The 27,842-nt window shown below is 39.8% G+C and overlaps 1 protein-coding gene and 2 long non-coding RNA genes across 3 annotated transcripts; 2 read left to right on the forward strand and 1 right to left on the reverse strand.

Annotated features, from left to right (window-relative positions):
* Positions 1 to 7,893: 7,893 nt before the first annotated feature.
* On the reverse strand, positions 7,894 to 10,751 carry LOC136254663 (uncharacterized). Its single transcript, XR_010700650.1, has 3 exons — positions 10,664 to 10,751; positions 8,676 to 8,747; positions 7,894 to 8,196 (listed from the first exon to the last, which is right to left on the reverse strand). It is a non-coding gene; the product is annotated as an uncharacterized lncRNA (long non-coding RNA).
* A 3,907-nt stretch (positions 10,752 to 14,658) lies between these two features.
* Positions 14,659 to 17,582, forward strand: LOC136254669 (uncharacterized). Its single transcript, XR_010700658.1, has 3 exons — positions 14,659 to 14,754; positions 16,469 to 16,503; positions 17,056 to 17,582. It is a non-coding gene; the product is annotated as an uncharacterized lncRNA (long non-coding RNA).
* A 1,518-nt stretch (positions 17,583 to 19,100) lies between these two features.
* Positions 19,101 to 27,509, forward strand: LOC136253742 (uncharacterized). Its single transcript, XM_066046400.1, has 9 exons — positions 19,101 to 19,200; positions 19,262 to 19,433; positions 19,483 to 19,803; positions 19,925 to 20,610; positions 20,666 to 20,736; positions 20,790 to 20,936; positions 20,999 to 22,114; positions 22,183 to 24,822; positions 26,340 to 27,509. The coding sequence occupies exons 1-9, from the start codon at positions 19,101 to 19,103 to the stop codon at positions 27,507 to 27,509; spliced, it is 6,423 nt and encodes a 2,140-aa protein (XP_065902472.1).
* Positions 27,510 to 27,842: the final 333 nt, after the last annotated feature.

Here is a 27,842-nt window from a genome sequence, read left to right on the forward strand (position 1 = left end):
CAGTCCCTTGATGTCAACTCTTACACAGCATTAGTGGACATGATGTAGTGCCTAGCATCACCTATGGGTCAAGGGTGATGGGTCTCCATACACTTGGGGTGATTACACCAACAAAATAGGTCTGTGATCCTAGCACAGCATGTCAGTGTTACCACCATCATCTGCATCAATGATCCCCATGACTACGTTGAGTCCACCAAAGATGATGAGGGTGAATTGCACATTCAGGGTCAAGGTCCCATACCCAATTTATATATGAAGCCAGCTAATCTGTTTCCCATGGCCTGCAAATCCAAGACAACTCTCTGCACTGCTGGCAATAAGAAACACCTCCAGGCTCTAATCAAAACTCATCAGCTCTCAGAACTGTCTAAGTCTATCAGTCAGGAACTAGTCTACTCAGTGGGTGAGGACTGTGTAAGTCTGTCAACTGGTGATACCAAAAAAAGTCTGAGCTTTAGCCAGGGTGAGGCTGACACAATTATGCTATCTGTTTATGCAGCTCTAAGATAGATATCACCTGGCTATAGCAATCTCATAGTAATTGATGCAGAAGACACAGATATGTACATTCAGGCTGCAGCCATTTCACATGACATTCCAGGTATTATAATATCTCTAAGAAGCAGTTTTTTTTCTGCAGAGGCATGTGTACTGAAGATTTTGCTGCATCTCTTATACCTTTTCATGTCTTGACTGGCTGTGATGCCAACAGCTGTTTTTTCTGGGCACAGCAAGATATCCCTCTATGAGAAATTGTCAAAAAGTACTGAGGCCCGTAGCCTCATCTCAAAGTGTAGAGAAGGCATTCTGCTGAGTGATGATGTCTTGAATGACCTAAAGTCCTTTGATATCTGCTACATCCATGGAGACACACAAAATTCCTCTCTGAATCTAGCCCATGCAACCAAGTGGAAAAGACTAAAGAAAAAAATCTTCGATGTGTTTGCTTCCTGATGATGACAATCTTGAGCAGCATATCAAATGTGCCAACTTTTTAGCCTACATTCAGTGCCACCCGACCTGAGAAGACATCCCTCTCCTATAGGTCATGGTTGGGAATTGGTGAATGGCCGTTGCAGACCAGTGCGCCACACAAACCTGCCCTTCCAATTTCACTTCCAATCCCATCAGTGCAACAGGATGGCTATGACTCTGCCAATTCAGAGCTGAATCTGAAGCTGCATCTGAATCTGATTTTTGATACTGAACCTGAATCATGAAATCAGTTGGAGTCATTGGATGAACCTTGAATTAGACTTAACAAACTATTTATATGCATTACATCTTATTGAGCAAAATTCTTAAAAGTTTACATTTAATGGAACATCCAATCACAAAAATAACATCAGAAATGGATTCCTTGACCCCAACCCAAATTAGTCTAAAAAGAACCTTTATTTGAATTTTTAACATTATTTTTTTACGCATGTCAGCTAGAAGCCATTTTGGACTTTTGGCTCTACCAAACTTTCCCCGGACTTTAAAAAGTGGCGTGGGAGCTCATTTTGTTTAAAATACCCTAAAGTACAATATTAAACCATCAAACTTTGTTAGCCAGAGGTTGGTCACGAAACCACAATTTTTTACCCTACTATTTTCTTGATGGAATCCCTGTAAATGTGAGTGCGAATTATGTTTTATGCAATCATGGATGGATTTTTCTTTAAAGTAGATGTGCTCATCCATGAAAATTTTTATCGGCTGGGTCTCCCGTCTCCCCATCTTGCTTGGCCTTCTTGAAGTCTCAAATGAGCTCAGGTGTAGCTGGAATAGCTAATTGTAAGGTTCTTAGAGCAGGTAGTGCTGGATCAAATGGAAGAAGATCTTGTACAGCTTGCCCATCTCTGTGCATACATGCTGGAGTATATTCCTCGTGCTTTTGAGATAGTTGCTTTCTATTCACCTGAGCAGCTTGAATTCGACCAATGTTATTGACAATTTTTAGTATCAGCTATTAATTGCTTCTCATTGCAAAGAATTGACAGTCAGCTAGTTTAGTCAGCTAACTCTGTCAAGGAGGTTGTGCACTGTCAAGAAAAGTACTACTGACTGTGGAGCTGAAAGAACAAGGCTAAACAGCTAGCTAGTTGTTTGTTCCGGTAGCTACCAAACTTAAATTTCCTGGTTATAGGAACATCCAATCACAAAATTAACATCAGAAATGGATTCCTTGACCCCAAATTAGTCTAAAAAGAACATTTATTTGACTTTTATCATTATTTTATTTTTGCACATGTCAGCTAGTAGCCATTTTAGACTTTTGGCTCTACTGAACTTTCCCCGGGACTTTAAAAAGCGGCGTGGGAGCTCATTTTGTTTAAAATACCCTAAAGTACAATATTAGACCATCAAACTTTGTTAGCCAGAGGTTGTTCACGAAACCACAGTTTTTGACCCTACTACGATTGCCTTGAAATTTGGCACACAGAAGGGGGTATAAAGGCGCATCTCTGTACCAACTTTGGCTGGAATGCGATAAACAGGCAAAGCGTTATGAGCGATTATTCAAGAAAAATAACACCAATATGTTGTTACGCCTACAGGGTAAACCGCGAGCTGAAAATCAGTGGGTGAATAGGTTAACTATTGAAAGAAATCGAGCTGAAAACCAGGAAGATACAACGAAAAAACCAACAGTGTGTAACAATTACGCAATCGAGATTAGCTAATAAAAAACGACTGCTTGCCACGCCTACCAGATAAACCGCTTGTGATAATGCTTTGAAAATCACTGTATATATGGAGTAATCATCTTAGAAGGCTCTTCAATGGTGTAGAAGAATCAGACTTAAAGCCACGGAGTTATAACACGAAATCCAACCTGATGTAGCAAGTGCGAGATACTCTAATAGAGCAGTCACCCTGAAGAGAATTCAAGAGATCAGCTAGAAACAAGTAACCTGTATAGAAATCAACTACAAACAATTCACCCTGTAGAGAGATCAGCTAGAAGAAGTTACCTAGGGAGTTCATGCAACTATGGAAAGAGATAGTTCAGCTAGAAGAAGTTACCTTGTAGAGAGTTCAGCTACAAAAGAAACCATTCTGTAAAGAGCTTAGCTGCAAACAAATCACCTATACAGAATTCAGCTACAAACAAATCATTCTGTAGAGAGATCAGCTAGAAGAAGTTATCTTGTAGATAGTTCAGCTACAAACAAATCCCCCTGTAGAGACATAAACTAGAAGAAGTCACCTTGTAGAGTGTTCAGTTACAAAGAAACCACCTTGTAGATAATTCTGTAATAAATATACGTATTATATATATATATATATATATATATATATATATATATAATTTGTACATTTACTGATAAAATTAGAAATATTTAAAGTATTTAACGCCTGCTTCATCTTTTCTTCTTCCTGTGGTGAAGAAAAAAAGATAGGTTAAAAAGCCCCAAAAATGGCCATTGGCTGGCTTTGGGGTATACAAATACAAAAAGAATTGAACTCTAATCCAAAACGGCCAATATGTAAAAAAGAGTGCGGCCCTCAAAAAGGCTATGGTGGAAAAAGATGTGAAATCAAAGGTGGTGGCCAAGAAATGGCTGTGATGGTAGGTTAATGGTAAAAGTTTTAATAACGACAATTCAGGTGAATTTTGTGCCGCTTGGTCTTGGCACAAAATTCACCTGAATTGTTGTTATTAAAATTTTTAACATTAACTTACCATCACAACCATTGCTTGGCCACCACCTTGGATTTCACTCTTTTTTTTCACCATAGCCTTTTTGAGGGCCACACTCTTTTTAACAGCTTGGTGGTTTTGGATTACAACGGAAAAAAGAGCAAATTACGGTATTTGGAAATCCTATGTTAAGGGATTTTTAGTCACGTGACCACTTTTTGGATATTTATGTATGTTAAAATTACGCTGATACCCAATGCTACAAACAATCTAATAACAAATTAGCACTTGTTTGTTTTATCTTAAAGGTAAATCTGTGTGAAAATCTCCAGAAACAGCAAAATGAAGCACCTTCCTATTTTGAGTGGGAATCCAGTCCTAGCTATAAACAGTAGCAGTGTTGCACTACTTATACAGTATGCACGTACATGTATAATATTATAGTGGATCAGAAGAAAGTGATTAAATATAATTTCACACTAGCTACTGTTGCTTGGTTGTTCATACAGCCTGGCAGTAGTTTAGATCATATAGCCAAGCTCAATAATGTCTTCAAAGCAACAAGAGAAAAATTTCCAATGAGTTTCTATTACTCTACTGATCTAACCAACTGAAATGATCATGTAGTCTGGCGGCGCCCACCCTTTTGCATAGTCTCCATGTGAAGGGGCGGGCACTGCCAGCATATTGGAGTACAATAGTATTAGTATTAAATTATGGACATGTATACAAAACAGGCAATAATAATTGTTAGTATAGGCCAGAGGCCTTTTAGTCTGGCCATATCCTGTTGTTGACTAGAAATGGTCTAAATCATTCTTAAAGCTGTTGTGATTAATTGACTCAATGGCATTATCAGGTAGGGAGTTCCACTGACTAATCACACTGTTGGTAAAGAACTTGAGCCTGGATATAAGTCTACATTGCTGTCTGAAAATTTGTTGATTGTGACCTCTAGTTACGCTATTTGTAAAAACAAAAAATGGTTGTGGTGTGACTCTGCTAAGATGGTTCACTAGCTTGTAAACACCAATTAGTGCACCTCCCTGTCTACGACAATACAATGAATATAAGTTAAGATGGTGTAATTGCAACTTGTAAGGTAAGTGTGCTATTTCTGGTACTAGTTTGGTAGCTCTTTGTTTAATTTTCCTGTTTATCAATGTCTCTGGTGGCCAGATACGGACTCCAAATTGACACACAATACTCTATATATGTAAGTTTTGTATAGAAACAGGATGGTCTCACGTGAATAAAGGTTCTCTTAATTAGACCAAGGGACTGCGTTGCTTTTGCAAAGGTTTTGTCACATTGTAGACTAAAATCAGGTTTTGATGTTATCCACATGCCTAGATCCTTTCAGATGATATAATAGTAAGCTTAGATATTGATCCTTCTTCATCCATATAGTATTCATAAGTTGAAGCATTTCCATATTGTAAATGTTTACACTTACTGGCATTAAAGTGCAGTAACCATTCTTTTGAGCAGCTATAAAGATTATCCAAATCACTCTGAAGGTGGAGTGCAGCTCGAAAGCTAGTTATCTGAGGATAGATTTTGATGTCATCAATGAACATTTTAATCTTTGAGTCCATCAAGACTGGGATGTCATTTACATACAAAATAAACAGTAAGGGCTATTCTCTGTACCTTCACTGTGATAACCTTCACTGTGATAACCTATAGGGCTGTGTGCATGTTACAGTAGTTGTTTAGCCACAATATCTTATGTGGATACACTGATAGGAAATAAATATTGATCCACCTGGGGTATTATCTCCTAGTAGTTTCCAACTCCATGATTCACATTTTTTTGTAGCCTTAATTTTTGCAGTTCCCTGAATATTTACATATCAACTATAGTTAAATTTGAACATATTATAGCTAATAGCACTCACAGTGATAAAGATTGCAGAGGTTCTGACTTCAAAATTTGATAGCATGTCGTATAGGGTACACGAGTATTTCTGATTTACTTGAGCATCTTGGAGCTACAATCACTAGTGAGTTTATCCCAGTAATTACTGGACGATCTGTAAGTGAACTGGAATGAAAGTTGTTTACTCTTCCTGTGTGATTGGGAGGACTTGGCTTGGTTGATCCATCAGCAGTTGCTTGCTTTGAGTTTAATGCATCTGAATCAGTTACTTCTGCTTTGACCACTCAGATTATTCAACAACAGTATAATTTCAATGCAACTGTTTTTTTTGATCAACGTCATGCTAAGGTTGATATCATTGCTTTAAGATGACAGCAGCAGGCATCCTTAGTCGCTCAGATAATTCCATTAATGCCAGCTAATCTTCAGCATATTCTAACCTTGTCCAGTGAAAAAAGACTTTTGTCCTGGCTTTCTGTTCTCCCAATTGAAGAACACAGGTTTTCCTTACACAAGGGGGCTTTTTGTGATGCCTTGTGCCTTCGTTATGGATGGTTACCTGTTGGTCTTCACCCAAATGTGTTTGTGGCAATGGATTTGCTGTTGACCATGCTATGAATTGTTCATCCAGTGGGTTCCCTACTATTAGACATAATGAACTTAGAGACTTCACTGTGACTGTTCTGTCTGAGGCAGTACGCCATGATGTTGCCATTAAACCGGTATTATACAGAGGTTGCAGACTGGTGAGAAACTTCAGTAAGCAACAGTGAATGTTGATGATGAGGCTCGTTTAGATGTTAACACCCGAGAGTTTTGGGGTTGTCGACATCAAAGGGTTTTTTATGTAAGAGTGTTTAATCAAACTGCTTCCAGCTACCGTGACACTGCTGTTGCCAGTGTTGGGAGTAACGTGTTACTTATGTAACACGTTACGTATTATTATTACTTTTGTGGTAACTAAGTTAATATAATGAAATACGCTATAAAAACAGGCAATATATCTCAAGTTACTTTACTTACAAATGTAACGCGTTAGTAACAAGTCTAATATTACGTAAATTCGCAATATTAATACTACAAATAACGAAGTTACTAATCTCATTAGTTATCCCCTGAGTAACGCCTAGCCCAACGAAGTAACGAAGCCTACTGAATGAAGTTTATCCACCAGCTTCTTACTTATAACCAAGATTTGCACATTGTCCAACAACGCAATCATGTCACGTGATAAGGAGGTAGTTCACACGTGACAGCTTAAGGCGGTGGACACAAAGTAATATAATATTATAGTTACTTTATTTTATGGGTAATATGTAACTGTAACTAAATAGTTCAGTTGCAAGCTGTCGCAATCCCTATTGCGAATAGGATCACGTGAGGACCAGTGAAGTTATAGTGCAACCGGTTGAACTAGTTTTTATGTTATCAAGACTCACGGTAGTAAGTCGCGCAACCAGTAAAGCAGAAACGCGTGCCGCAGACAATAAATGACGCGACCACTACGTGAGGATTATACAGAAACGAACGTTGTCAAATTCGGCCGTCCTGTAACTCACCCGCCACTTACGCTATCCCTCTGAAACTCTAGAGTTGAACTCATCGTGTCACTAGTAACTACCACACAAGCAGTGAAGCAAATCCATGCCGATTGTTTCGTGATCGAGGTTGCCGACATCAAAGGGGAGGTTAATTTTTTTTTATAAAAAAAAAAATTATCGCATGCGGTTAGACGCAACCGCAGGTGTATGCCTTGCGTTCCTTTGTGCATTCCAAACATCCATTGCCCTGCTATCGCTTCAGTATTCACTCAATCGCCTCAAGATTCACATCATCGATTTCACCATACATGATTATCCTACAGTCGTAATTTCAGCACCAAACGAAGTTTCAGTCGTCCTCAGTCGACCTAGAGGCCAAATACAAAACCCAGATTGTTGTTTTCCGCAATACTCGCTTGGCATGTAGGGCAATGTGTCTTTAAACTGTTCTAAAAAGTTTCGTTTAGATTGAAACATATGTTTTCGAGAATGGCTAGTTTGAAATTTGAATTTAGTCGCCCCCACGTAATTCGCTCTCTAAGAATTTTACTCGGAATTTAAAGAATGACGCAGAGCACAACTGCGGTCACTGGGTATTGATGAACTGGCGCTCTATGTAGTTAATCAGTGCATAAAGCCACAAAGAAGTGTGCTGCCATAGATTATAGTCCACAGATATAATCTATGGTGCTGCATACCATCCTTCGTTTTTAACAAATTTAGTCGCCCCCACCGTGACGTAATTTGTCCCTCTAAGGGCGCGGCTTAAAGAATGACACAATACAACTGCGGTTTTGACACAAGCTGCGAGTAATTAGCACATGTAGCTAGCCAATTGTCACCATGCATTATTAAATTTTATAGCACCCCCACACAAAAATTATACATGTAATTACAACATACAGAGGACACATGAATGCCAAACACTTTTCACAACAATAATGTAAGAATTGTACAATAATGACTGTGATATAACAGCTATGAAATGTTTTCCAGTGGCCTACCATGGTAGCAAGTCTCACATGACGGCATGTATATTCATCCGATCCAAGCACAATGGGAGTTACACGTAAGTATGATAACAAGTTGGTATGACTCCATTTGTAGAATCCAGATGAGTGGGTGTGGCTCCAGTATGTCTAAACAGTTAACAAACATTCCTGTTATAAATACGTGCTAGAGTTGCAATACAATAGTCTCCATTGCATCACTATCAAACAACACTAAGTGGAGGATATTGTTGCATCTCTAGTATGTACACTCTATCAGTACAACCTGTCTTAATAGCCACCAGTATAGAAAGACAACCTCTCTTGAAAAGCCAATTCCAATTGAGAATTTACACTGTTACCTGCTTATTGAGTGAAGGTGGTAAAAAACAAGTTCCACCATAATTTATACACATGATCTGATCTGTATATACTGTCAGTGGATGAGATCCACTTGGCCAGGACAAAATGTGACCCAAATGTCCTGGATGATCCATACTCAACCCACTTATGACCCAGTGGCACAATGGAACTGAGTATAGAGGATACGTTTATATTTATTTCTAAGATGTGTGGATGTGTGGACACATTACAACACATTACATGTACATACAAGACATGCTACGTACTGTTTTAGCATTTCAAGTCACCACATTATACACGTACCAGTCAACAATGCTTCATAGTGCCCATCTGTAAACCTGAAGAAAAGTTACGAAAAATAAAAATTCACATAAGTACAATGAAACCTCATTAATATGGCCAGCTGTGGAACCAAAAATTTGGCCTGAATAACAAGGTGGCCTTATGAATGAGGTCATAAAGTACTGCTTAGCTATATTTGGGATCTACTAGAGGTGGCCAATATAATGAGGTGGTCTTATTAAAGAGGTGGCCACTAAGTGAGGTTTCACTGTACACACAGTTCACAATGGTGAACAATATTAATGGTTAACAATATACACTGAAACCTGCAGGTCACTTGTGGAAGAATGCTCTCTACACAAAATGACACATTCAGAGATGGATGATACAGTAACACATTGTGACTTCAATACTCATGATGTGTCACTGCTAGGCAGCAACCATATACACGGCACTGCCAATGCACAACATCGCACTTGCTTGTACACACAATTTTGCTCAAGATTTTACAAATTGATAATTGAGGGGTGTGGAAGCTAGCTGCTCACTCGAAAGACTGTGTGGCAGCTGTTTCCCTTCTGTACAAGTGGCCACCAAGACAGGTCCACTGTGGATGAAAGCCAGGCATTAGATATTTGGTATTTCATGTGTTGAAGGCATTCTAGGGCTTCCGGTAGTCTCAAATCTCACCACAGTTTACCTCAGGCAGTGTTGTGGTCACCACTAAACCATTGGAATGCTGTGTTATGTGAAAAATATATCCTATGGATAATGACTTCATCACTTTCTTCATCAGGAGCTTATAAGGACCAATAGTGAAACTTTTTACACTTTGGGCTGACAGCCAACTGCCTAAGTCTGAAGCAGTGCCTTTGGTGCTCTAACAGATTGGCTGCCCCCTTGCTGCCAGCACTTACTGTCTCATACGTTGTCACACACTAAATCCATCTCTATAGCCAGTTAGAACAGTATGCTTCTTACCTTTTTTAAGGTGCAAAATGCAGCCACTTCTTTAAAAAGCTAGGTCAGAAAATTTTTGTCCCTACGACCTGAATAATGACCAGCTTTCACTGTACTATGTAATAGTTAGACACTCGCAATAGGTGTCTTCGAGGATTTAAAAACCTGAGGTGACATTAATAATTACCGAGGCGCAGCCGACGTAATTATTGATGTCACCGATGGTTTTTAAATCCTTGAAGATGCCTATTGTGAGTGTCTAAGTGTTTTAGACAATGGCGTAGAAGCAGTGAGTTAGTATAGAGAGTTCCCATTGTAAACATCTAGGGTATTTCACCGAGCAAAAGATGTGAGGTTGCGCAAGCCATGAAGCGCGAATAACTGAAGGTTTGTAAAGTCGATAAAAAGTATGTTTGAAGCATTATGGATACGTGTGAATGGCAGCAAATGGGAATAGCCAGTGCCAACATGGCTGTCTTGGTCTACAGAGCGTGCTTTACTATGGCGAAGGCAACAAACTGAATTAATGCCTTGTACCACGATGGTCTATAAATCCACTGAGCTACCCACGATAACAGCATACCTGAGTGTAATTTCTTTGTAATAATCTTCTCGCAATCGCTTGGTGTTTACTGATGTGCGAAATACTAATTGTCCACAAAAGGCTAATTGCATTACTGTAGGCCACATTGTGGTTGTAAACAACTGTCGGGTGTCTTACCAGTAAGACACCTGATACCCGGTTTCTTCGCAAATAAGAGACCTCCACACATCAAACGAAACGCTGCATACCATTCTCTAATACTGATTAGTGATCATGGAGGATTATTTATTAAGATACTAAGATATACAAACGCTACAACTTCTAACTATAGCAGTAAATTTTTTTTACCCTGGTCCAATGTCTAATAATCGTGAGAGACTCTACTGTGACAAATACATGTTTATCATGTGCTAATCGACTTTTTACAATTAAGTTTTACAACACAAATACATGTATAATTAAACTCACCAATTGTGACTAAATCCCTTCAACACGAAAAGACAAGTAATGAGACAACCTTGGAGACAACAGCCTCACAAGCCTATTCTGGTGCGCTTATTTAGTAGTAATATAAATTTTAAAGGCGTTTATTTACAACAGGAAATAATTACGCGCCCCTCTATTGTCTCTGTACATACTTGCCTTTTCTTTACTATTCTCATTTCATTTCACAAGATCTCTTGGCAGGGGCGTAGCTTCTTCACTTGAATTAGTCAATGCTTGAAGTAGATCGAGATACTCTAATAGAACAGTCACATTTCTACAAGTGCCATATTTTTATATTGTAAAGTGTGTAAGAAGCTAGTAATTTAAACTATACAATCCAATGCTAAGCAGAAGTTGTAACTATGCTAAATATTGACTGCAGTGTTACAGCTATTTTGTGACTGCTCTAATTAGAGATTTCCAACTAAATTAAATAATTAACATTCCATGCATTCATTGGTATGAAAAATATTGTGTAATTTTTTAGGGTCATTTTAGTGCAAACTCCACCCCAATTTGGTGGTTCCTATCAAAAAATATAAGCAAAAGAAGTTGACAGTGTGATGATTTTTGTGTACGGTATTTTCAATGCTTTTTACATAATTATATTGCATGGCACCAAACACAATATTCGAAGTGTCATAAATCTAGATAGGAAACTAATAATGACATGAAATTTTCACCACATAACTATTTCATGGAGAACAGCATATGAGCTAGGTAAAATCTCTCAAGAGTGACCACTTCTTTGTAGACTGACCACTCAGAATATTACATGAATATAAAAAAAAGCAAGTGATTCGCAAATAAATCTGTGTGTATTGCATAATACTAAGTATACACAGGTACTCAATGCATTTTCAAGGATAACTAACTAGAAAAATCAGTAACATGGTAAGTAATGGCATCACAAGTCACAATTAACAAATAATTCGGAAACATGACAATCGGATAACAAAATGTAAGACCAATATTATTATTAAAATAGATTTGTTTGGACACTGTTCAGCTTTATTTGTCACATTGTAAGCACTAAGGAATATATAACACAATAACATCACTATACTACAGAGAGAAATTATACATAGTTTCTGACCAAAATTACAATCACTGAAGCTGCTATAAAATGGATCAAACAGCAGTAAATACACCAGAATATAACATCAGGTTAGTGTGAAGCCATAATTTATCGTATAGCATGTAAGGTTGGTAGCACATGCCAGTCTCCACTTTTGAAAAGATTATGCTCAACCTTGAACCTTATATTGCAATTCCGCGCAAGACAACAAACTGCTCACCTTTAAACTATATTTGCATCGATGCGGAGGGATGCCTTGAAGCCCAGGGTGATTGTAATGCTGAATTCTGAACAGTGCCGATGGAGATTTACCTTTAAAAGGGCCATATTTTCGTCGTAATCCAACGTCAGTCGTCCTCCAATCAAAAAACACATGGCAAAATCAAAATCAGCATATACGGTTTGTCCAGGAACACCTCCTTCATCCTCATCTGCCACAGATTTATGCGGAAACACTCCGAAACTTTGGCTATCTCCGGTGCCGTATTCTTCTAATTAGAAATACGAACGAAATTATTTGTATGGGATTCCTATGGGGATTTTTATTTCTTAAGCTTTGATTTGACGTATTTCAATAAACACTGCATGGATTTTAATCCAATAAAGTGCATTACGAAGTACGAAGCACTGACTACTATTAACTGGAACGGTAGCTTGTGAAACGTTTATTGAAGGTGTGAAAATATGTGTGAAAAATTGGTTGGTTGGAAATCGCTACTCTAATAGAGTATTTTGATCGTTTTAATGCAGTACAAGATGAAAGGCAAAGGGTTTACTAGTTAAAATGGGTGTTAGTTGACTGCAGTTGCATGCCACTAATAGGGCCGACAAGAGAAATTAGGGGGCCCAGGGAAAAGAGTTAAAGAGGGGCCCAGGGGCAAGGAAGGATCTAGATCCTGACTGCTCTATTAGAGTATATCGATCTTTTTTTAAACAGGCAATCAAGGCAGCGGCGGAGGAAGTAGTTGATATTAGGGGGGCTCCGCTGAGCTGACCCAGACTTATTTCTAGTTTGGTAAGGTGAGACCAAAAAAAAAAGTCACAACCAACTGTCAAGAACTTTCCTCCTCACCAGCTACCATTTCTAGGTGATAAACTACATAAAAATCCTTACATAGCTCGCTACACACTGGCTACTTTATTAGAGTGACTGCTCTATAAGAGTATCTCGATCTTTATCACGATTTTCAGCCCCACTCCAAGGAAGATAATTCGGTGTGATATCATACTGAGGGGGGGGGGGGGGGGGGGGGCTAAGCCCCCCTCAGCAGACCGAGAGGGGGCCTTAGCTCCCTAGCCCCCTCCCCCCCCCCCCCCTTTCCGCCGCCTATGAATCAAGGGGCCCCTTTTGGGCTTGGGCAGGGGGAAAATGCCCCTCCCCCATGTGGGCGGCCCTGGCCACTAAAATTACAGTTATATTTTAATATTCTGTCACTGTATCTGGGGTTTCTGTCAAAACCATGGAAACTCACCTACTGTTATCAACAGTGCATTGCTTATTCTAACAAAAAGTATTGAAATCCCATCCAAAAACAGCTTATAGCTGTAAAAAAGTGCGCGTCCAAGTAAAGCAGAGTTAAATGCGACAAAAAGTAATGATATCATAATGCGGCCATGTACGAGGTGTGCAAGTTGTAAAATTCATATTAGCTAATCAGATAATACAATGTTATTGTTAAAGTGTTAATGAGAACTATGTGATGCTGCTAGTTTTTAAGTGTGTGAGCATCTTCATAAATGCCACATAAATTTAATTCTCAATAAAGCAATGTGTATAGATTCTCTGATAGTAATAAATAGTTTGAGTTTGGCCGTCTTTCCTGTATACAGCAATGCTATGAACAAAGGAAAGGTGGCCAAACTCAAACTATTTATTGCTATCAAAGAATCTATACACATTGCTTTATTGAGAATTAAATTTGTGTGGCATTTATGAAGATGCTCACACACTTATAAACTAGCAGTACATAGTTCTCATTAACACTTTAACAATAACATTGTATTACCTGATTAGCTAAATATGAATTTTACAACTTGCACACTTCGCACATGGCCGCATTATGATATCATTACTTTTTGTTGCAGTTAACTCTGCTTTACTTGGATGCGCACTTTTTTTACAGCTATAAGCTGTTTTTGGATGGGATTTCAATACTTTTTGTTAGAATAAGCAATGCACTGTTGATAACAGTAGGTGAGTTTCCATGGTTTTGACAGAAACCCCAGATTACAGTGACAGAATATTAAAATATAACTGTAATTTTAGTGGCCAGGGCCGCCCACATTGGAGGTAACTGGGGTATTTTGCCCCCTACCACAGCCCGAAAGGGGCCACTTGAATACCTGTTTAAAGAAAGATCGATATACTCTAATAGAGCAGTCAGGATCTAGACCCTTCCTTGCCCCTGGGCCCCTCTTTAACTCTTTTCCCTGGGCCCTCTAATTTCTCTGGACGGCCCTGTTAGTGGCATGCAACTCCAGTCAACTAACACCCATTTTAACTAGTAAACCCTTAACAACACTTTGCCTTTCATCTTGTACTGCATTGAAACGATCAAGATACTCTATTAGAGCAGTCACAAAACAGCTGTAACACAGCAATCAATATTTAGCATAGTTACAACTTCTGCTTAGCATCGGATTGTATAGTTTAAATTACTAGCTACTTACAAACTTTACAATATAAAAATATGGCACTTGTAGAAATGTGACTGTTCTATTAGAGTATCTCGATCTACTTCAAGCATTGACTAATTCAAGTGAAGAAGCTACGCCCCTGCCAAGAGATCTTGTGAAATGAAATGAGAATAGTAAAGAAAAGGCAAGTATGTACAGAGACAATAGAGGGGCGCGTAATTATTTCCTGTTGTAAATAAACGCCTTTAAAATTTATATTACTACTAAATAAACGCACCAGAATAGGCTTATGTGGCTGTTGTCTCCAAGGTTGTCTCATTACTTGTCTTTTCGTGTTGAAGGGATTTAGTCGCAATTGGTGAGTTTAACTATCAGGGGCGTAGCCAGGGGGGGTTCAAAGGGTTCGGACGAACCCCTTTTTCAGAGTTAAGTTTTTTAAATCGTGATACTGGTTAACTAGAACTGAATTAACTTACACAAATCCACTGAAATGGGTAGCTACAGGTCTTCAGGCAGAGGAATTCAAGTACCTCTACTCGCTATTGCGAATGAATTTATAAGAATACACATGTTTACACGTGTACACGTGTTTACATGTGCACACCTACGAAATAAATGAAGCGTAAAAGTGCTACCTCAGGTGGCATTCTAAAGTTTTTTTCGAAAAGAATCCATGCAGAATCTAGAAGGCCAGATTCTAGTAAGTTGTAGCACATGGCTGTGGAGATTCTATACTTAGGGCAGAACCCCCCTTTTGGAAATCCTGCCTACGCCCCTGACTATACATGTATTTGTGTTGTAAAACTTAATTGTAAAAAGGCGATTAGCACATATCATGATAAACATGTATTTGTCACAGTAGAGTCTCTCACGAAGTCACGATTATTACGAGACATTGGACCAGGGTAAAAAATTTACTGCTATATTTAGAGGTTGTAGCGTTTGTATATCTTAGTATCTTAATAAATAATCCCCCATGATCACTAATCACTAATAGTACAGTGAAAACTGGTCATTATTCAGGCCGTACGGACAAAATTTTCTAACCTTGCCTTTTAAAGAGGTGGCTGCATTATGCGGCCTTAAAAAAGGTAAGAAGCATGCTGTTCTAACTGGCTATAGAGATGGATTTAGTGTATGACAGCGTATGAGACAGTGAGTGCTGGCAGCAAGGGGGCAGCCAATCTGTTAGAGCACCAAAAGCACTGCTTCAGACATAGGCAGTTGACTGTCCGCCCCAAGTGCAAAAAGTTTCACTATTGGTCCTTATAAGCTCCTGATGAAGAAAGTGATGAAGTCATTATCCATAGGATATATTTTTCAGAGTATCCATTTCAGTTCTACAATATAGTAGCCAAGCATAAGATGAACATAACACAGCATTCCAGTAGTTTAATGGTGACCACAACACTGCCTGAGTTAAACTGTGGTGAGATTTGAGACTACCAGAAGCCCTGGAATGTCTTCAACACATGAAATACCAAATATCTAACGCCTGGCTTTCATCCACAGTGGACCTGTCTTGGTGGCCACTTGTACAGAAGGGAAACAGCTGCCACACAGTCTTGCGAGCGAAACAGCTAGTTGTCACACCCCTTAATTATCAATTTGTAAAATCTTTAGCAAAATTGTGTGTGCGAGCAAGTGCAATGTGGCAGTGCCGTGTATATGGTTGCTGCCTAGCAGTGACACATCATGAGTATTGAAGTCACAATGCGTTACTGTATCATCCATCTAAATACAATCTCTGAATGTGTCATTTTGTGTAGAGAGCAATCTTCCACAAGAAGTGACCTGCAGGTTTCAGTGTATATTGTTAACCATTACTATTGTTCACAATATTGTGAACTATATGTACAGTGAAACCTCACTTAGTGGCCACCTCTTTAATAAGACCACCTCATTATATTGGCCACCTCTAGTAGGTCCCAAATATAGTTAAGCATTACTTATGACCTCATTAATAAGGCCACCTTGTTATTCAGGCCAGTTGTTTTGGTCCCACAGCCTGCCATATTAATGAGGTTTCATTGTACTTATGTGAATTTTTATTTTTCGTAATTTTTCTTCAGGTTTACTGATGGGCACTATGAAGCATTATTGACTGGTACTTGTATAATGTGGTGACTTGAAATGCTAAAACAGTACGTAGCATGTCTTGTATGTACATGTAATGTGTTGTAATGTGTCCACACATCTACACATCTTAGAAATAAATATAATTGTATTCTCTATAAATAGTCAGTTCCATTGTGCCACTGGGTCATAAGTTGGTTGAGTATGGATCATCCAGGGCACTTGAGTCACATTTTGTCCTCGCCAAGTGGATCTCATCCACTGACAAAATATACAGGATCAGATCACGTGTATAAATTACGGTTGAACTTGTTTATTGCCACCTTCACTCATTCAGCAGGTAACAGTGTATAAATTCTCAATTGGAATTGGCTTTTGAAGAGTGGTTGTCTTTCTATACTAGTGGCCATTAAGATAGGTTGTACTGATAGAGTGTACATACTAGAGATGCAACAATATCCTCCACTTAGTGTCGTTTGATAGTGATGCAATGGAGACTATGTATTATTGCATTTAAATACTATACTATTATATTGCAACTCTAGCACGTATTTATAACAGGAATGTTTGTTAACTGTTTTAGACATACTGGAGCCACACCCACTCATCTGGATTCTACAAATGGAGTCATACCAACTTGTTGTCATCATACTTACTCGTTACTCCCATTGTGTTTGGATGAATATACATGCCGTCATGTGAGACTTGCTACCATGGTGGGCCACTGGAAAACATTTGCATAGCAGTTATATTACAGTCATTATTGTACAATTCTTACATTATTGTTGTGAAAAGTGTTTGGTATTCATGTGTCTCCTCTGTATGTTGTAATTACATGTGTAATTTTGTGTGGGGGTGTTATAAAATGCAATAATGCATGGTGACAATTGTATTAGGCGATTTTGCACACTTCCTTTTAAGCTAGCTACATGTGCTAATTACTCACAGCTTGTGTCAACAACTGGTAACCGCAGTTGTACTCTTGTGTCATTCTTTAAGCCGCGCCCTTAGAGGACAAATTATGTGGGGGCGACTAATTTCAAAACGAAGGATGGTATGCAGCACCATAGATTATATCTATGGACTATAATCTATGGCAGCACACTTCTTGGTGGCTATATTTATTTATTTTATTTTAACTGCTTTTTAATGCAGGCAAGGCCTGCATTAATGGTCTGTGGGCAACTGGTGCCCACAGCCAGAAAAAGTATACGTACAACTTACATTTACAATTGAATGTATAAAATTACAATGAAATTAAGTTAGCTGGCTAAGGTTATTACATACATTTACATTTGGTATATAGTTGAACTATCCTATAATTTTAAAACTTACATGTGTATTTAATAATAAACTTACTTATATAGCTAAGTACTTATTTTAAGAGAGAGCGAGAAGAAAAAAAAAAAATTACTGCTGAAGTTTGGTGGACGAGGAGACTTGGAGCAGGTACTACAAGGGCAAACAAAGTGCATACTGTGATGATTGTCAGAGTTAAAATTGTTTGTAAAATGCTGCCAAAAGATCTTGAGTAACTGTGATTTAATGGTGGAAAAAGGTTGATTTAAGTCAAGTACTGGTAGACTGTTGTAGGTTCTTGGTAATCTGTTAAAGTAGAAGTTACTTTGTTTGTTGGATGATGTAAAATTGTGTTGAAGCTTGTTACTGGTGGAGGATCTGGTAGGATTGCGGCAAAAGTTGACATAGTTACTGATATTGAAATGATTAGATGGATGCTGGATTGATTTTACGAAGAAAAGTATGTCATAAAGATCATAGGTGTACATCAGTGGTAGTATGTTAAGTTTGATAAGACGTGTTTTGTAATCAGTTACATAGTCATTTAGAATAAATATGTACTGATTAACTACATAGAGCGCTAGTTCATCAATACCCAGTGACCGCAGTTGTGCTCTGCGTCATTCTTTAAATTCCGAGTAAAATTCTTAGAGAGCAAATGACGTGGGGGCGACTAAATTCAAATTTCAAACTAGCCATTCTCGAAAACAAATGTTTCAATCTGAACGAAACTTTCAGAACAGTTTAAAGACACATTGCCCTACATGCCAAGCGAGCATTGCGGAAAACAACAATCTGGGATTTGTATTTGGCCTCTAGGTCGACTGAGGACGACTGAAACTTCGTTTGGTGCTGAAATCACGACTGTAGGGTAATCATGTATGGTGAAATCGATGATGTGAATCTTGAGGTGATTGAGTGAATACTGAAGCGATAACAGGGCGATGAATGTTCGGAATGCACAAGGCATACACCTGCGGTTGCGTCTAACCGCATGCGATAAAAAAATAATACAAAAAAAAAAAAAAAATTAAACTTCACCTTTGATGTCGGCAACCTCGATCACGAAACAGTCGGCATGGATTTGCTTCACTGCTTGTGTGGTAGTTACTAGTGACACGATGAGTTCAACTCCAGAGTTTTAGAGGGATAGCGTAAGTGACGGGTGGATTACAGGAAGGCCGAATTTGACAACGTTCGTTCTTGTAAAATCCTCACGTAGTGGCCGCGTCATTTATTGTTTGCGACGCGCGTTTCTGCTTTACTGGCCGCGCGACTCATCACCGTGAGTCTTGATTTGTTTTTGCGTGCATTTTAGTAGGTCACGAGATGCCGACGATTACAACGTTAGAAAGTTCTCGCACCAGAGAAAAGAAGGCATTGGTTAGAGGAAAATCTGAAGCAGATACACTGTTACAAGCAGAATGGAGTGACAACCCGCAAGAAATGAAAACTCAGTTTGTCAACTGGTAAAGTGTTACTAAGTTTAGAAACGAAGCTTGCGAAGTTAGAAACCGCAAACGATAAACTAGTAGAAGCCCTAGAACAAGCGGAAGAGCTTGAAGCAGCCGAACAGTTTCAGACCACATTGGATGAAGAGAGTGAACTGATTGATGACACTATTGATAAGATCTCCCAATTGAAAGTAATGGAAATAGAGAAGTAATGCAGGGATCTTGAGAACTCACATGAGCCTAGATTTGGTATAAAGAGTTACACAAGTGCAAGAACAAGTAGATCGATTACAGTTTACTCACTCAACACCTATCCTGTCTGATATATGGTCACGCCCTGCTATGGAAACACCTATCAAACCACCTAAACTTGAGATACCTACCTTTAATGGGGACATATTAAGATGGCAAGAATTTTGGGATGCATTTGAGGCCACAATTCACAATGGAAAGTACTCTCCAATTGATAAGATGAATTACCTTAAGTCCAAACTAAGTGGTGAAGCCTTGGATGCCATCTTGGGATACCAGCTGTCAAATACCAACTATAAGGTCGTGATTGATGTCCTGCAGAAACGGTTTGGGAACACACAGCTTATAATTGAAGCCCACTACCGTAATCTCTCATCTTCCTGCAGCAATAAATCAGCTTAGCAAGCTACAACAGTGTTATGACACCATTGAGTGCCACTTACGTAGTCTGGAAGCACTGGGTGAGAACATTGAGCACAGACACTTTGTAGCCTTGATCACAGAGAAGTTACCACAAAGAGTGTTATACCAGCTGTATATAATGAAGGGTGAGAAGGCATTGACGGTAGCCAAGTTACGTGAACTATTGGACAAGCACATCACTGCAATGGAGATGGCAGGTGGAGAAATAGACCCTCCCTCCCAATCCCCTCCAACCAAGTTGTTTCATAAACCAGCATATCAACATAGAGAGTTCCATAATCCCAAGGCTACCACTGGAGAGCTATTAGTAGGAAGTAGTAACAACCCGAGCAATAGCCGGGAATCTCAGAATGTTTTGAAGTGTGTTTTTTGCAGCCAGAACCATTGGTCAGATGAGTGTTGCAAGTACTCCACCCAACAGACCAGAATGGAAAAATTGAAGGGGTTGTGTTTTAAGTGTTTGCAAAGAGGCCATGTGGCTAAAGAGTGCCAAAAACAGAGAAGTTGTTTTCATTGTGGCAAGACCAACCACCACAGAAGTTTATGCTCAAAGCTATTCATGGTTAATGAGGGTAAACTACATGAATCTGGACTACAGACTATTAGTGCACAGGATGACTCAGCAGAAACTAAAACTGAAGGAGCCACTGTAGCTTGGGGCAACCAAGTGTTGATGCAAACAGCCACAGCTGCAATATTGAATAGCCAGAGTAATCAACCAACTTATGTTATTAGACTCTGGTAGTCAAAGAACTTACATCACAGAGAAGTTAGCAAAGAATCTGAAGCTGACACTAAAACCACCAGAGAGACTGACAGTAGCGACATTTGGATCGGTAAGCCCAAACAAATCAAGTATAGACCTACTTCATTGCAACTCACACTTAAGGATGGAAGCTTGATGTCTATTGAGGTCAGCGTTGTGCCACATATCACAGGGAAAATCAGTCGTGTTCCGTTGAACCCAGAAGATCTTATCTTTCTTAAGAATGAAGGTTGGGAGCCCAAACTGGCGGATACTCTTCCTAGTGAATCTGTACATGGTTCGATTGAGATGTTGATTGGGAACTATTATTATTTTAAATTGCTTCTTCCGAGAAAAATGGAGCTGGGAAATGGTTTGTTTTTGTTTCAGTCAAAACTTGGGTGGATTTGGGAGGCCAATACCCTTCAGTTGATGATGCTACTGAGATACCAAGTTTGTTTGTGAGCACTGTGGGGACAGCAGCCCCTTCTTGTTTGAATATTTCAACACATATGCTTAGCAATGCTGATTCATCTATTGTTGACAAACCTAATTTGAACAGTTTTTGGAATCTGGAGTCGATTGGAATTGTGGACTCACCGTTAACCTCTGATGATGATCGGGCTTTAGAAATGTTTTATACTACAGTGAAGTTTGACAATGATAGATACCTTGTGTCGTGGCCGTGGAAGGAGTCCCCTCAGTTATTACCAGATAACTATCAGCTGGCAGTTGGTCGTTTGAAATCCACTCTTAACAAATTGAAGAAGAATCTACATCTACTAGAAATGTATTCTAAAGTTATCCAAGAGCAAGTAGAACGAGGCATAATTGAGAAGGTGACAAGTGAGGCTGAACAAGGTGAGGTTAAACACTACATACCACACCATGCAGTAATAACCCCCACAAAGAGTACCACTAAAGTACGGGTGGTATATGATGCTTCAGCAAAGACCAGACAGAGCAATAAGAGTTTAAATGAATGCCTGTACCGAGGGCCAGTGATGTTACCTGACCTTTGTGGATTGTTGATCAGATTTCGTTTGAATGCCATTGCAGTGGTAGCTGACCTTGAGAAGGCTTTCTTGAATATAGGGCTCCAACAGCAGGATAGAGATGTGACCTGTTTTTTATGGATGAAGGACGCTAAGAGTACAGCTATTGAGGGGGATTTAGAAGTGTTTCGTTTTTGTAGAATCTCCTTTGGTGTGGTGTCTAGTCCCTTTCTACTGGGAGCTACTATTGCCCATCATTTGAAACAATTCAATAATCCTTTGGCGATTACCCTACTGCGAGACACCTACGTAGATAATGTGGTTACTGGTGTTCAGAGTGTGTCTGAAGCCAAGAAACTATACGCTGAAGCAAAAGATTTGTTTGCTGAGGCTTCTATGAATTTGAGAGAATGGGGTTCCAATTCAAAACAATTTTCTGAGTTTGTTGTGGAAAGGGACAGAGCCTCAGGAGTGGTGTGTAAAGTTTTGGGAATTGTTTGGATGATACAATAGCTGTGCCAGTCTGTTCTAATGTTAAGCAGAAGAAGGCATCCACTAAATGTGAAGTGTTACAAGTGACTGCATCAATATTTGACCCCTTAGGGTATTTTGCTCCCACAGTGTTAATGGCTAAGCTATTTATTCAAGAATTATGGAAGGAGAAATGGGAGTGGGATACTAATTTCAATGAAGAGAAATTACAGAAGTGGAATTTGATTTTAGATAGTTTGGAATGTATTCCACAGCAGATGATCACAAGGAATATAACACTTTCAGATGACCCTATTGAATATACATTACTTTGTTTCAGTGATTCTTCTTCAAAAGCATATGTTACTGTGATATATCTACATCAAATTTCAAAGTCCTCAACAAGAGTTGATCTGATCTTCTCAAAAACACGACTGGCTTCAGAGCACATCACTATCCCAAGGCTGGAATTACTAGGGATCCTTATTGGAGTGAGGGGTCTCAAGTTTGTGGAGGCAGAACTTGGCCTATCTGTGTTACCTAAGGTGTTGTGGACCGATTCACAGTGTGCACTGCAATGGATGCAGTCAACCAAGCCACTTCCGGTCTTTGTAACCAATTGCTTGAAGGAGATAAAATCCCTCTCTGAAACAGATATCAGGTTTGTGCCAACAGAAGATAACCCTGCTGATATAGCTACCAGGGTTATGACTCCCCAAGAATTATCCTCCTCAACATGGTGGAATGGGCCTCAATGGTTAATACAGCCAAAGGACAAGTGGCCTAAGTGGAAGCTACCTGAGAAGAAACAGATTGAGACAGAAGGAACTCACAAAGTGTTTTATGAAGCAAAACTAGTTGCAGGGGAGGGTTCTTATCTGAAGAATGATTCTCATTTGAAGAACAAAGAGCAGATAGTTGGTATCGGTAATGTTATCAAAGAAGATAGCATTTCTACCTTGCACAAGTTATTAAGAGTGACAGCATGGCTACTCCGTTTTAGAGACAGGTTGATGAAGCAAGCCTCTGAGGAGGGACCCCTGAGGGTCACAGAATTGAGAAGGGCAAAGTTGATGTGGGACCTCTTTATACAAGACAAGTGTTACTCTGAAGTGGTACAAGATATAAAACAAGGGAAGCGAAATGACTTGGTAGACAAGTTAAACCTGATCATTGATAATGATGGTATTGTATGGTGCAGGGGAAGATATGAGAATGTTGACATGGCTGAAGGTGTAAAGTGTCCAAAATTTTTACACAAAGATGAACATTTTACGAGATTAGTGATAGAGGATTACCACAGCAAATGTCTCCACTTGGGAGTGTCCCAGACACTGGCACACACTCGGAAAGAGAATTGGATCCCAAGTGGTCGTTCACAGGTCAAGAAGATACTTAACCAGTATAGAGTTTGTCGTCGTTCTGAAGGCAATCCTTTCAAGATGCCTAGAATGCCTCCTTGGCCTAAGGAGAGAGTTAATGAAGCCTTACCCTTTGAGTTCACTGGTTTGGTTTACTTTGGACCATTATATGTTAACGTACATTCTCATGACCAGGAAACAAGAACAGTGACGAAGAAGATATGGGTTTGTCTATTTACATGTCTTGTGGTTAGAGCTGTGCATCTGGAAATAGTAGAAGACATGTCAGCGGACCAGTTTCTTTTAGGCTTACGTAGATTTATTGCCAGACGTGGTGCTCCTCGTCAGATCATCTCAGATAATGCTAAGCAATTCAAGTTAGCCAGGAAGGTACTTAACAAGACTCACCAAGAAGCCATGCTTATTGGTCAGGTACAAGATTATGCAACAAGTCGAAGAATTCGGTGGACCTTGATTGTAGAGCTTGCCCCTTGGATGGGTGGCTTTTACGAACGTTTGGTTGGAGTTACCAAAATAGTACTTTGTAAAACCCTTGGAACAAATTGTCTCACCCTTACTCAGTTGTCTACTATCTTGACTGAAGCAGAAGCAGAAGCAGTGGTAAATTCTAGACCTTTAGTATATGTTGAGAATGATATTAACTCTGGCCATGTTCTGGTACCTAATGATTTCCTATCAATGAACTCAAACAATGTAGTGTGCAATGAATATCCTGAGGAGAAAGATTTAGAATACCAACTTACTGTCACCATATCTAACGCTGATAAGTTATTGAATGTGTGGAAGCGAGGACAACAGAAGATGAAGCAATTTTGGCAACTATGGAAAAATGATTACCTATTGAATCTAAGAGAAAGAGCCCAGCTGTATTTGAAAGGTCCTAAGAAACAAGCTCATAACATCCCACAAGTTGGTGATGTGGTTTTAATCAAGGAGAACTTGCCACGTGGACGATGGAAGGTTGGTGTTATCCACAAATTGATTCAAGGAAAGGACAAATTAGTACGGTTGGCAAAGGTAATGGTATCACCAAGGAGCTATTTGCACAGAGCTTTAAGCTTACTTTATCCAATTGAATGTCCTGGAGGAAGGAATATGCAGCATGATAATAATGACACCACAGAGCAAGATCTCCCCAATGGCGACAAGAATGAAACTTATGTTGACACTCCGTCTGATGATAATGTAAGAGAGAACAGTCTGTCTGATAACAATGAGGATGACATAGTTGATGAAAAACTTGATAGTTCAACTACTGATACGACTAGCGACAATGTGATGAGACGTCCGATACGACAAGCAACTTTAAAGGTAAAGGAGAAATTGAAGGTTGTTTTTTTTTCTTTTCCTGAACATACCAGGAGGGCTGACTGCTCAGTACAAATAAATAAAATATAAATAAAAGAAGGAATGGCTTAATCCATCAGAGAACTTCATTTGTGTGGGGAGTGTCGCAATCCCTATTGCGAATAGGATCACGTGAGGACCAGTGAAGTTATAGTGTAACCGGTTGAACTAGTTTTTATGTTATTCTAATTATTGTACCAAGAACACGTTTTATTGTGGTTAAGATTGTAATAAGTTGAATTTGTGAACCAACGCTCGTCTTGTCCGTGGCGACACAAGTAATATGTAATATGTAACTAGTTACTTTTACAAAGTAACTTGCCCAACACTGGCTGTTGCTTCTGTGCCGTCTATAGACGATTTGAAGGAGAGAAGCAGAGAAGATATGAGCAAAGAGTTCGTGAGGTAGAAATGGGTTCGTTCACCCCTTTGGTGTTTTCCACGTTTGGTGGAATGGGTAGTGCTGCTACTACTGTTTATAAGAGAATTGCTTCCCTGCTCTCTGCGAAGAGAGAACAGCCCTATAGTTTGGTGATGTCCAGGGGCGGATACAGACTATTAAAAAGGGGGGTTCCATTTTTGGAATTGTAACTTCAGCCTAGCTATAAGTTGAAGACCAAAAAAAAAAAAAAAAAGTCATCACCTACTGACAACAGCTACCCCTCACCATAGATACCCTTACCAACTATATTTCCTTATTTCTATATAGATACATAACTTGCTACACTGCTCCTCAAAAGACTACTGTGACTGCTCTATTAGAGTATATCAATTAAAAAAAAATTATTATTATTATTGATTAGCAAAACTCATTGGGTAAATCACTAATGTACAAAAACAAAATTTTAGTGTCTGCATTTTGCAAACGGTTCTTGAAAGTAAGTAAGTCTATATTGTCAAGATCTTCCATAATTGTTCCAGATTTGACTGCTCTATTAGAGTATCTCGAGTAAGAGAGGCTTTTTCAACGTAGTGGCTATTCGTCCGGTTCCGGACGCCGACTTTACCAGGCTATTCGTCCGGCTCTGTTCACGTGATCCGGTTTTAATATATAATACAGCTTTAGTATACCTGAACTACAGTATCCTGAACTTAACGTGTTGATGGAATCAGATGAGTCTTGTTTTACAGTTGGCGATAGGTTCGCAACTTTTTCTGAATTAGAACAAAAAAATTCACAGATACGAGAAGGGGACTGGTTTGTGCAATTCTGAGAGATAGCTAAATAGAACAACCGAGAGAGAAACCCACAAGAATTTCAAGGTGTCGAGAACTAGTAGCTGACAATGTTATTATTATTAGTAGTAGTTGTAGTGATTACGTAATTCATTGTGTGTATGTATCACGTTTGTTGTAGGCTTATTAGTGCGCTTCATGAAGAGTGAACACGTGTAAGTTGAATCGATCCGCTATCGTCGAGATTGTCCATTCGGATAGCTTCGAACCTCCGTTTCGTTACTAACTCTAGACTATCTATCACATTTTGGTGCTGTGACCAGGGATTTCGAATGGATACCCTTCAGCGCGCCCGTGCCTCCAGACGTGGCGGGCGCTCCTTCGTGACCAAGCTTCTCACCAAAGCTCAGGCGATCACTGAAACTTACACCGACGACACCCGGGAATCGATTTCGTCCGAAGACAGGGAAGGGATAGAACTCGTCCTCACTCAAGTCTCGTCGAAGAAACGCCAACTGGAAGAACTGGACCAGACGATCGCAGCAGCACTAACAACAGAACAAGAACTGGAAGACGAAGTTGGGGATACTGAGATGTACCACTTCAACCTAACTGAACGCATGGCCAGTTTGCGGAAGTTCACCATTTCTCCTGTGTTGCTAGCGAAGACTAAGGCCCATTCAGGAAGTCCTCAGAACCGTCCTATCTCTGACAACAGTACTGATCTACAGCCAGAGGACAATAACACTCAACCAGAGAATGCTGATCATGAGCAGGACTATTCATCAACAGGGCACACAGCAGCTGCTGGAGTGGTGAGTAACTCATTGCCGCATACACATGTTGCACGCAATGTGGGTCAGTCTGTGGGGCAGTTTGTAAGCCGCTTACCCAAACTTACCCTCCCAACATTTAGCGGGGAACCACTTCAATTCCAGACTTTCTGGGATTCCTTTGTGGCGGCTATCCACAACGATGAGGGTTTAACAGGGGTCCAGAAATTCCATTACTTAAGGGCACAATTGCAAGGGGATGCATACAATGTAATCGATAACCTCCCGCTCACTGACCTGAACTATGAACATTCTGTGGCTTTGCTCAAAGAAAGGTTTGGGCAGCCTTATAAGTTGGTTGATGCCCATATGAATGCCCTAATGCACCTTCCAAAACCTGTTAATAGTCTGACTAGCCTACAGAATTTTCATGACAAGCTGGAAAGCCACATGAGAGCTTTGATGTCTCTGGGAAAGTCTCCAGACACCTACAGTACTATGCTGACCCGCATGGTCTTAGGAAAGCTTCCTGCTGACCTTAGAAAGCAGTTTGCTAGGGACAATAGTGGTGGTGAGTGGACCATCAGGGATGTCATGACTTGCATCCTTAAGGAAATCCGCGTCCTTGAAATAGGACATTACTCTAATGACTCTAACAAAGAGTTCCACTCCACAGCTGCATCCCTCCACACCGGAGCAGCTAAATCTGCAGGCCAATGAGAGAAGAGGGAACCAGTTTGCACCTACTGCAAGGGCTCGCACACAGCCAACCAGTGCACTGTTGTTACAGACCACCAGCAACGCACGTCTATTGTAAAGGGAGCAGGTCTGTGCTTTAATTGCCTGGCACACCATAGAGTGTCACAGTGCACCTCCCGCAGACGTTGCAAACAGTGCAACCAGAAACACCACACAAGCTTGTGTCATTCTCTCATTGCTACAACCAGAAATCCACAGCCACCACCCCCTAGCACCCCTCAGCTACCCCCTGCCCCTGTAGCAAACCACATTCAATCAGTGCCTCCTCCGCAGGCCCCCCCTGCTGCTAGTACA

Source organism: Dysidea avara, chromosome 4, assembly GCF_963678975.1.
Source record: "Dysidea avara chromosome 4, odDysAvar1.4, whole genome shotgun sequence".
NCBI lineage: Eukaryota > Metazoa > Porifera > Demospongiae > Dictyoceratida > Dysideidae > Dysidea > Dysidea avara.

Excerpts from the sequence above, each read along its gene's own strand:
- LOC136253742 (XM_066046400.1), top strand. The coding sequence starts at position 19,101 with ATGCCGACGATTACAACGTTAGAAAGTTCTCGCACCAGAGAAAAGAAG. Across the intron at positions 19,434-19,482 it reads AAAGTAATGGAAATAGAGAA|AGTTACACAAGTGCAAGAAC; the intron begins GTAATGCAGGGA and ends TTTGGTATAAAG. Across the intron at positions 24,823-26,339 it reads AGGTAAAGGAGAAATTGAAG|GGATTTCGAATGGATACCCT; the intron begins GTTGTTTTTTTT and ends TGCTGTGACCAG.